General features: G+C 54.6%; 1 protein-coding gene across 1 annotated transcript; it reads left to right on the plus strand.

Moving 5' to 3' along the window:
* Positions 1 to 402: 402 nt before the first annotated feature.
* Positions 403 to 11,174, plus strand: LOC102978975 (ribosomal protein S6 kinase-like 1). Its single transcript, XM_028487016.2, is given in 6 exon segments — positions 403 to 513; positions 1,183 to 1,467; positions 2,756 to 2,880; positions 3,830 to 3,922; positions 10,094 to 10,141; positions 10,537 to 11,174. Coding segments are annotated over 6 exon segments (1,056 nt in total). The 5' UTR covers positions 403 to 455; the 3' UTR covers positions 10,984 to 11,174.
* Positions 11,175 to 11,304: the final 130 nt, after the last annotated feature.

The raw sequence follows: 11,304 nt of genomic DNA on the forward strand, positions 1-11,304 counted from the left end.
AGGGAGGAGCTGCTGTACGGTCCTTGGAGGCCACGTGGCCTCCTGGCCTTCTCAGAGACAGAGCCAGGAGGCCAGAGGCATCCCCTCCCTAGGGCTGGTTGGGCTCTGACCTCATTCCTCTAACTCCACCCAGAGTGGCACTGAATCTGCCACTCAGTCATTTCATTTGCCCGCAGACTTTAAGGCCAAGCCCTGTGCCCGGCTCTCTGCCTGGCTCCTTGGGGGGTCCTCACTCCCTGGCCACACTGACCTCAGGACCTAGGGAAATGAAATAAAGCAGGGGCAATCCATCCTGTTCGAGGAGGTGCCATGGAGCCGAACCTTGAAGGATAAATGAGATTCCCATGGGAGGAGCAGGGAGGGGAGAACAGGCAGGATGGAGGGAACAGTATAAGGAATGGCCTTTGGGCCCCGGGCCCTGGCTTCAGCCTCAGAGTGTGTGACCTCCATGTTTAATGTGTATAGAGGCCCTTTGCAGGCATATCCTCAGCTCTCTCCAGTGCTCAACACATAGTAAGTGCTCAAGAAATACTTGATGAGGGGCTTCCCTGGTGGCGCAGTGGTTGAGAGTCTGCCTGCCGATGCAGGGGACACGGGTTCGTGCCCCGGTCAGGGAAGATCCCACATGCCGCGGAGCGGCTGGGCCCGTGAGCCATGGCCGCTGAGCCTGCGCGTCCGGAGCCTGTGCTCCACAACGGACTGAGCATCTAAGAATAAGATCTGTCTTATTCATCTCCTTACTCCTAATGCCAAATGCTCATTGAACTGCTAATGAGAATGTAGGGCTCAAGTGGTAGTGGCCATGAGCCAGCTACCATAGGTGGTAGATGTGAGTGGCTGTAGGTAATTGATGATACGTCCCGGAGCCTGTGCTCCACAAGGGGGAGGGCCCAAAAGTGAGGGGCCCCCGTACAGTAAAAAAAAAAAAAAAAAAAAAAAATACTTGATGAACTGAATTTGAATTGAAAACAAAAAACCCAGAGCCCAAAGCACGTTATTATTCTGTTATTACCACCACTTCGGAAAAATCTGGCTCAGTGAGGGATATTACCCACATTAGCTCTGATCCCTCCAGCCCTTGGACATGAGTATTAGCCTTCCCAATACTCAGTGGAGGAAACCAGGGTGCAGATGGGGTGTTACTCCCAGCTGGATTCTCCCTAATGCCTCTGCTCATTCCAGGTCCCTGCTCCAGGGCAGCCATGAGCCTGGTGGCCCGTGAGTGTCCCCCTGGCCCTGGCCTGGACCCCAAGCCTTGCTCATGAGTGTGGTCCCAGGCCCTAGTGTACCTGGAGCAGATTTGCAACCAGGTCACTCCGGGGGCACCTGACATGACCAAGCGCGACTACCTGGTGGATGCAGCCACACAGATCCGGCTGGCCCTGGAGCGGGATGTCAGTGAGGACTATGAAGCAGCCTTCAACCACTACCAGAATGGCGTGGACGTGCTGCTCCGAGGCGTAAATGGTGAGGCTGGGGCTGGGCAGGCACGGAGGCCGGTGGTGAAGGGCTCATCCCGCCATCTGCCCATCTGAGCTGGGCGAGCAGGGCTCTCTGTGTGGACCCTGCAGGGCCTCTGCAAAGGACAGTAATAACAGCTCTCATTTATCGAATGGTTCCTATACACCAGGTGCTGGTCTAAGGGCTTTACCTGTAGCAACTCATTTCCCATTCACAGTAATACAAGCCACTGTATATGTTCTTGCATGTACTTCCAAATATATAAGAACGATTTTTATTCCTGTTTTCCAGATGAGGAAACTGAGGCACAGGGCAGTTAAATAGCTTGCTTGAGACTCCACAGCTGTCAAGTGGCAAAGCTGGGGTTTGAACAGTGTGGGCTCCAGAGGCTGTGCGCTTGGCTCACTAAGCTTGCCTGCCCCTGGAGCTGGGCTGGGGTCCTGCCCTCTGGGGACTTGCATTCTAATGGGGGGAGATTGATGAGCTGATGATGGACTATTATAGTCCCAGGTGGCAAGAACCATGAGGAGGAAGTGAAGGGAGGGAAGAAGGAGACTGAGGCCAGACTAGGCTGGCAAAGGGCATTTTCTAGAAGTCAAAACCCTAATCTGAGTACTGAAGAACGGTGGCCATGTTGTCCAGCTGAAGGGCTGGGTGGGGCTCCAGAGAGAGAACCGCACAGGCCTGGAGGTGAGAGGGGAGACCTGTTCAGGGAAAAGGGAGGCATTTCCAAGTCGGGGGAGAGGCTGGCCCTGAGGCCACTTGGAGACCCCTGAGGGCCTTGGTGGCCAGGCCGGGGGTAGGAGTCAGGCCCCAATTCACGCTTCCTACCCTCCCTCCGAGGAGACCTCTCAACACCTGGGCTTCATGCCTGTCCGGTGACTTCCTCTACCCTGCAGTCCTGATCCCCATTCTGGCCTCTTTCACACTGGGCATCAGAGATAGAAGAACGTGTGCTCTCTGGGGGCTTCTGTCTCCTACTCTGAAAAACAGACATGGACATCCACACTGTGTCCCTTCCCAGGGTGTGATGGTGGCCAGCGAGGTAGTAGGTGCCAACTGTAAAGTGCTGTAGGCTGAGTGGCGACTGTGGTTCCCAACCTCTCCTGCCACCATCCCTCCTCCTCCCCCCCTGCTGGTCTCCCATCCAGAGGAGGACCCAAGAACAGGTGTGGGGTCAGAATCCACTGACCAGCATCAGAAACAGGCACTACCTCCTATGGAGGGCAGAGGGCGGACAATGGGAGCCCAAACCCCAGCGTCCTCCCAAGGAGAGGACCCCTTCTCCCCACAGTCGACCCCAACAAGGAGAGATGTGAGGCTGTAAAGCTGAAAATTACCAAGTACCTGCGGCGGGCGGAGGAGATCTTTAATTGCCACCTGCAGAGGACGCTGGGCAGTGGAGCCAGCCCTGGCACGGTAAGGAGACCCCAAAGGCCTGAGGGCTCTGAGGGGTGAGAGCTGAGGCCCTCGCCCCACAGGCCAGGGAGCTGTCGCCTGCCATCCCAGGCGGCAGGCAGACGGTGGAGAGCACAGGTTGGCTGGTGTGTGTGCCAGGGCTGCCCTCCTGCCCTCCTCCTCCTGGCTTCCTCTCTATCCCACACTCTCCATAATTCATTCATTTGCAAACGCTTAGTGAATCATCTCCAGTCCAGTCTTACGCCCCCACAGAGTACACACACCCACACACACACACACACACACACACACACACACACACACACCTCCCCACCCTCACGCATGGCCCGTACACGTGCTCACCTATGTGCACACTCAGGCTCCCAGAGCTCTCTGTGTCTGGCTGGGCTGCAGTGAGTATTCGGGTGCAGACACAAATACCCACGTGCATATACACACACATGAATATGTGCAAAAGTCCTCTCCCCATACGGCTTTTCTTGACCCAGTGGGCACTCAGAAAGGGTTGAAGATGTACGCACACTTCTCAAGCCCACAGGTGTACACATACACACCCCTTCTAGGCTTGCTGCACCTTGTAAGCTGCTTCCCCCAAAGCAGGTTCCTGGGCCACATGCCTTGGTCTTCGAGGCATGTTCCCCAAGATGTTCCCAGGTCATTTCCCCCCTCCCTGGGCGCATCTGCCTCCTGTGGACGGGGCTTTTGAGAGGGGGTTTCTGAAGCCCTGAGAACTCCCTGGGCCTGGGAGGAGGGCTAGGTGGGGACCTAGCTGAGGGGTTGGCCCGGCCACGCTGGACCAAGGCCAGCTTCTCTGCTCAGTCTGTCCCTGTGAGGTGGGCCCTGCCTATACCCCGGTCCTGCCCTCTGTGGCCACTGCTCTCCTGTCAGCCAGGGCCCTGCCCACTGCCTGGTGAGAAGGCCGCTACGTGGCTCTCTCCTGCCTCTGCAGGGTTTTAGCAGCCTGAGGCTGCGGCCCATCCGCACACTGAGCTCTGCCCTAGAGCAGCTGAGAGGCTGCAAGGTGGTTGCTGTCATCGGGAAGGTGAGTGAGCACCCGCCCGAGGTGTGGGAGGAGGTGTTGTGCATAATTGGGAGGGTGTTGGAAAGGGGTCAGAGAGTCCAAGGGGAGGAGAGCGGCTGTGGCGGTCCCGCACCCTTCCTCCACCCCAGCCCGCATCAGTCAGCTCTGGAAAGGAAAACGTGAGGACAAAGCAGAGGCGCGCAGCTCCTCTCCACAGCCCGCCAGCTCAGACGCAGAAAGCCACTCCCTCGGGGCGCCCAGCCAGCCCGTGCTGCCCTGCCTGCCCCACTTCCACTTCCCCAGGGCTGCAGCCAGGAGTCTCCCCACCTAGCACGACCCAGATGTTCCTGTGGCAGGAGTGCGCTTATCTCCAGAAACCCGTTCTGCGGACGGTCGAAGCGGGCTGGTGCCTTGTCCAGGGACTTGGCAGCTCTGCCCTTTCTCTCCTGGCTCCTCCGGCCACCCCCCCATCCTGACCCCATCTAGGATCTTTTCCCTTAATTCGGGGCAGACAGGAAGATAGGAGCTGACAGCCAAACCTGAACCTGGGACACTCATCAGAAGGACAGACAAGTTGGGTCAAATGAGATTTGAGCCAATATTTGATCGCTCTCCGCCCCAGCCCAGGGGTACCTGAATATTTGCTAAAGCGTTTTTTCCCTCAAACTGGCTCTTTATCAGAATCCCCTGGGGGAGCTTCCTAAAAATACAGATGCCCGGGCCCCATCCCAAACCCACTGAGTCAGAATTTCTAGGGTTGAGCCCAGGCACCTGTAATTTAAAACACTCACGGGGGATTTGGACGGGTCTGGGAGCCCGCAGAGAAAAGGGGACCGGTGTGTGCTCCCCGACATGCCGAGGGTGAAGTGCTGGCCTGGCTGGCACCGCGTGGCCACAGACGAGCTCGTTTCCCTGTCTGGGCGCTGGTTTCCTCATCTGGAAGTGGGGTAAGGATCCTCCCACCCACCCCCGCCCCACCCAGCGTGATGTGGGAACTAAAGTGAAATGGTTCGGAGGAAAGGCCTGGCACGCGCTAAAGCATTTGGTACAAGTTTGATGGCCGTGAAGGCGAATGGCGAGGGTGTGTGGCGAGCAGGCTTCCCATCCCGGCCCCGGTCCGGCTGCTGCTCCCAGGTCCCTGGAACAGGTCCCAGTCTGTCAGCCAAGGCCCAGTCAGCTTCCATCTGCCCGGCCCTTCCCGCCCATTGCGCGAGTCCACGTGGCTTGGCCGCTTCCACGGGCAGGCGGAGGAGGTGACAGCCACCACTGTTTCCCGTGTGGGATCCCACTGAACCAGTGGTGTTTTGGAGAGAGGGGTTCTGGGTCAAATAAGTTTTGGAAACAGTGAGGAGTTAAAGTTACGTTACTTCAGTTTTTTAAGTATAGGAAGTTTCAAACTTTTAGGATGCAAATGTACACGGTGAATCTCCAAGAGGGAGGTCTGTGACAGAATTCCCCGAATTTGAATTTAACCCCGGACACACAAGTGCAAAGCATTTTCGGAATCCCATATTCTGAGGCCTGTGCATATGGGAATTAGAAATTCAGGCCAAGCCCAGCCATTCTGTCTTGGGAGTGCCCTCTTTTCTTTCTTTTTATATACTTTCTCGGGCACTCAATTTACCTACTCCACCTCCCTCCTAAAATCCTGCTTCCTTTTTCTGAGTCATTCCCAAACCAGGAACACCAGTCTCCCCAAATTAGGAGAGGTGTTGGGGCCACTGGGCCCAGGTCCCTGCAGCCAGGCCTGGATGAGTATCACCACATTCCATACCACAGCTCTGCCCAGGCAGATCTGGGCAGGCAGGTTGGAGGGCAGTGCCAGCCTGCAGCAGCTCGCAGACTCAGGGGGAGCAGAGGGCCCCGCTCAGGAAGCCTTGAGTGTCCCCAGAAACACCCCATTGTGAGGGTTAAAGGGGCTGGGGAGCGGGGGTGGGGGTCCCTCGGGGCTGAAGAGATACTGGCAGGGGTAGGGGGTGGCAGGGAACAGCAAGGAGGGTGGATCAAGGACTAGGCAGGCAGCTGGCCAGGAGAGCTAGGGTCTGCTCTTGGGGAGCCTGGGTGGCTTGGGAGACAATGCTGCCTATTTGCTGAGCTTTGTCCAGGAGCCAGGCCCTGAGTCAGGGATGGGGAAGAAAGAGAAGACCAGCCAAGTCACTTCCGTGTTTTTGGCTCAAACACAGGGGTGTTTTTTGAATTATTGTTAGTTATCAGCATTTAAAAATTGGCAGGTTTCATAGAGAAGTCCAGATTTCCTACTTATCCTGAGAAATCCGAAGATCTGGAAATGCTGGCTCATATTCATGTCAGCTGGAGCAGAAGACGGGCTGCCCGATTTAATGGGGCACCTGCCCTCTGTCTGCCCCTTTCTCATCCTGCCCATTGGCTCATATGCCCAGCCCCTGTGGACCTTAGTGCTTGAGAACCTGCTTGAAACTTCTGGATTTGTTTGCTCCAGGAGTCGTCCTCCTGGCCTTGATACTGTGGGCATTTTAAAAGAAAGGGTTAATGTGTTTCACCAAAGCTTTCATTGTCCCCGAATCCCGAGAACTCAGTAGGTTTTATTTTTAAAAAAGAGATTTCCTTGGGCTTCCCTGGTGGCACAGTGGTTGAGAGTCCGCCTGCCGATGCGGGGGACATGGGTTCGTGCCCCGGTCCGGGAGGATCCCACATGCCACGGAGCGGCTGGGCCCATGAGCCATGGCCGCTGCGCCTGTGCGTCCGGAGCCTGTGCTCCGTAGCGGGAGAGGCCACAGCAGTGAGAGGCACGCGTACCGCAAAAAAAAAAGAGAGAGATTTCCCTTTTTATTTTTAAAAATTTATTTATTTATTTATTCATTTATTTATGGCTGCGTCGGGTTTTCGTTGCTGTGCGCGGGCTTCTCATTGCGGTGGCTTCTCGTGTTGCGGGGCACGGGCTCTAGACACACAGGCTTCAGTAGCTGTGGCTCGAAGGTTCTAGAGGCCTGTGCTCCGTAGCGGGAGAGGCCACAGCAGTGAGAGGCACGCGTACCGCAAAAAAAAAAGAGAGAGATTTCCCTTTTTATTTTTAAAAATTTATTTATTTATTTATTCATTTATTTATGGCTGCGTCGGGTTTTCGTTGCTGTGCGCGGGCTTCTCATTGCGGTGGCTTCTCGTGTTGCGGGGCACGGGCTCTAGACACACAGGCTTCAGTAGCTGTGGCTCGAAGGTTCTAGAGCTCAGGCTCAGTAGTTGTGGCTCACAGGCTTAGTTGCTCCGCGGCATGTGGGATCTTCCCGGACCAGGGCTCAAGCCCGTGTCCCTTGCATTGGCAGGCGGATTCTTAACCACTGCGCCACCAGGGAAGCCCAAGATTTCCCTTTTTAAAAAGATGAGGGCAGGCACCCTTCACCAGAACTGCCTTCCACCTTCCCGATAGCAATGCTCACCTGACATTCGTAAGGCCCATTCTAGTTTGCCAAGCTGTTGCATTAAACCCGCTCCGTCACCCTGGGGAGAAAAAGGGTTATACTGTGCAGTCCGATACAGTAGTCACCAGCCACATACGACTATTTTAATTAATTAAAATTAATTAAAATTAAGTATTCTATTTCTCAGTGGCACCAGCCACCTTTCAAGGGCTTGATAGCCACATGTGGCTAATGGCTTCTAATGGACAGTGCAGATATATAATATTTCCATCACGGCAGAAAGTCCTACTGGACAGTGCCGCATTTTTTTAAAGGTATTTATGTATTTATTTATTTTGGTTGTGCCAGGTCTTAGTTGCGGCATGTGGACTTCTTAGTTGTGGCATGTGTGACCTTTTAGTTGTGGCATGCGGACTCTTAGTTGTGGCATGCATGTGGGATCTAGTTCCCCGACCAGGGATCGAACCCAGGCCCCCTGCATTGGGAGTGCCGAGTCTTTCTTACCCACTGGACCACCAGGGAAGTCCCTGGACAGTGCTGCATTTTAATCGTTGTCTTACAGAGAATGTAACTGAGGTTCATAGAGGTCAAGGGACAAAGTAGTGCTCTATAGCACAGAGCAAAAGAGGAAGGGGATTTTTTTTATTTGCTTGGTTTAATGGGAAAATGCCCCCTTTTCTACCCTTTTGAAATATCATGAAAGAGAAAGGAGTTTAGAACAGAAAAGAAAAAAAAATTCCCCACCCTCCGATCTAATTCCAAGATAATTACTGTTAATGGTTTGGTCTGATTCTTTCTTGATAGATGTGTGTGTATATATATATTTTTTCTCCTCTTTTTTAACACACTTGTTTCAATGCACTCATCAAGTTTTATTTCTGGCCTCCACGACCTTCACTGCTGTTTTTTTGTACCCTGTGAATGAGAAGACTTGCCCAAGACAGGACAAGGTGGAGGGGAATCCCACTTGGCAAGTGGCAGTGGGGAATTATCCGGGGTGTCAGCACTTGTGGGAAACTGTATTATCCTAAATGACCCCAGAGTTCTCTTTCTTTTTCAAGCTTTGCGTAAATTTGGCCAAGGAGCAGGACTAGGCTGGACGCCATCTCTGGCTGTTGGAGGAGAGACCTCTAGTGGTCAGAAGGGGTGCCTCACCCCTGCTGCCCCTGTGCTCAGTCCACCACCTTCATCTCACTGACGATGGGGAAACTAAGGCCCAGGGGGGAAGGCATGCAGCAGGTCACCTGGTTGTGCCCCTATTTGCAGTTATGTCTCCAGGGCTCCGGGATCACCCTGTCTGGATTCACCTCTTGGCTCGACCACTTTTTAGCAGGGGGACCGTAGGCAACATAACCTCTCTGAACCTCAATTTCTTCATCAGTAAAATAAGTCACTAGTAATGCTCACCTGGTAGGGCTGGAGAATAAAACTAAATGACCTAGATAAAGCCCTTAGCACAGAGTAAATGCTGCATAGCCAGTGTGGGGTTTCCCTGTGATGATATTAATACTCGTCACTATAGACTATTGAGAGCATGTTATGTGGCAGGCACAGGCTGCTGCTGTACTTGAGTTGCTTGCTTTAATAGAATCCTCCTAATGGCCTTCTGAAGGAGGTACTGCTATGACCCATTTTGCAGTGAAGAAGACCAAGGTTCGCAGAGGCCATGTGACTTGGCAAATGTGGTAACTGACATTCCCACCGCCTTTACATTCTCCAAGGGCCTTCCCGTTGGTGGCCTCAATAAACCAGTGATAAGGGAGGGTGGGCATTTGTAATTCCTGTTTGGTAGATGAGAAAATCAATTCGCTCACCCAAGATCTGAACCCCAATACTAGGCTGCAGCCTTCGTCACTGCCCGGTGGCCTGGCCTCAGGGCCTGGTGCCCATGTGCCACTACGGGGAACGTGTGCAGGGCAGGCTGATGGCTAAGAAGTCACAACACCAGGGTGCTGGTCTTGCCCCCCACATGCCCCTCATCTGGGCCTAATCTTCCGCCTTCCTCCCCTGATGTGTCCTCTCCTATGGCTGGGGTCCACCCCTGCCCACCATGGAGATGAGTCTAGGGCCCAACTCCAAAGAAGGCTCTGCCCAGCAATTGGCAGACCACTGCCTCCAAGCAAAACCAACAGGAGAAGGAGTGGGCTGCCCTCCAAAGATAGCCTCCAGAAAGAAAGACCATTTAAAAGAAGGGGCTGGGGGCAGGAGATGAGACCTGAAGGAGCATGCCAAGACCACATGGTCTCGGGCACCACTGGGGCCACATTCTCAGAGCCTTGGCTTCTTCACCTGTAAAATAAGAGATCAGAGAAGGTGACTGGCTCTGAGGTCCCTTCCAGCCATGACACCCTCAGACCCTACGGGATGGACCACTCAGCATGCATGTGGGAAGCACCGACTACCTCCCTGTCCTATGCAGGCCTCTGGGAGTACAGAGCTGGACATGTGGTCCCTGCCCTCTCGGAGCTCACAGCCCAGCGGGGAGACAGGAAATTAGACACAGTGTGATAGGGTGAGCCCAGAGAGCACTGGAGACAGATTAGGAGCCCCAGCCTAATGCGAGGGTTGGGAAGGCTTCCTGGAGGAGGTGGTACCTGAGCTAAGACCTGCAGATCTAACAAGCGTGGATGAACAGGACAGGTTCGATGTCAGTTTGGCGGTGGGGGGTACACTCTGCACTACCAAAGCCTGGCCTCCCAGCCCAGCCTTGGTGGAGGACACTGGGAGGCTGGGGCTGGGGCCCTGGAGTCCTGGGAACTAGTATGTGCCTTGACTAGTGCCTCCTGGGCCTCGGCAGGTGCAGCTGGTCCAGGACCCAGCGACTGGAGGGACCTTCGTGGTGAAGGCAGGTGCCGCCCAACCCCCTGCCGTTCTGCATTCCCCTTTGGACTTTCTCAGAGCTCTTGGAAACCCCTACCCCCTGGGGAACCTCTACCCAGAAGCCGTATGGGAAACCCACACTCCCTCCAAATCCAACAGCTGTTTGTTCTGCCCCCAGCATGCACCCTGCCTCCCAGAAATGTGCACGTGCGTACACGCACACACACACTGCCTCATCCTTGGACCAGAGATGGGAGGGCCTGCCTTCCAGGGTGGAAAGAGGGTTGTGGCTCAGGTTAGGAACTGGGGGGAGGCAGCTGCTCTCCAGGGTGGCTCCCACCCTTCATCTGGTTGGCCCTGAAGAGCAGAGCAGCCTCTGGCCGGTCCCCAGCTGATCTGCCTGCTCTGCTCCCTCCCCAGAGCCTGTCCAGGTGCCACACGGTGAGCCGGGAGAGGCTGACCATCATCCCACACGGCGTCCCCTACATGACCAAGCTGCTGCGGTATTTTGTGAGCGAGGACTCCATCTTCCTGCACCTGGAGCATGTGCAAGGTGAGGGGGCCCTGTCAGCTCCTCAGGCCTTTGGGATGTCGTCCTGTCTCATCCTATTAAGCTGCCGAACCCAGATGCCCAGCACAGACCAGGGGACCCAGCCTTCCTGGAGGATGATGGCTGCTGGGGGCTTCTGTGTGGTGCCAGGGGGCAGGGGACGTCCTGGGAGGATGTTCACATCTTGGGCGGGTGAGAGGGCATTTATGCAGATGTCCCCTTTGTCACCCTCTCCTCCAGTCTTGGCTCTTTTCACTTTTCTAGTCTGTGCCCACCCCTCAGAGTGGCCCCATGGGGTGATGGTGCTGAAGCTGTAAGGACAGGAACTGGGTCATGTAGCAGATATTTATTGATCAGCTATGATTTTTTTTTAAATGAGGTACACATCTCTGGGTCATGACATACAGTCATCGCAGGTCCATGCCTGGCCTTGTTTTTATTTTACTTACTTAAGCTTCATTACACTTTTCTCCCTTAAAAAAAATTATAATACATTGAACACTGGCGAACCCACCACCTAGACCAAGGACATTAAGAATAATTTACATCTCCTTAGGGGTTAAGCACCTGTTTTGTGCCAGGTTGTGAGGCTGGGGCGCTTTAGGTGGGTGGAGAGGAGGGGAGAGGGCATCCTAGGC

This window comes from Physeter macrocephalus, unplaced genomic scaffold (genome assembly GCF_002837175.3).
Source record: "Physeter macrocephalus isolate SW-GA unplaced genomic scaffold, ASM283717v5 random_1238, whole genome shotgun sequence".
NCBI lineage: Eukaryota > Metazoa > Chordata > Mammalia > Artiodactyla > Physeteridae > Physeter > Physeter macrocephalus.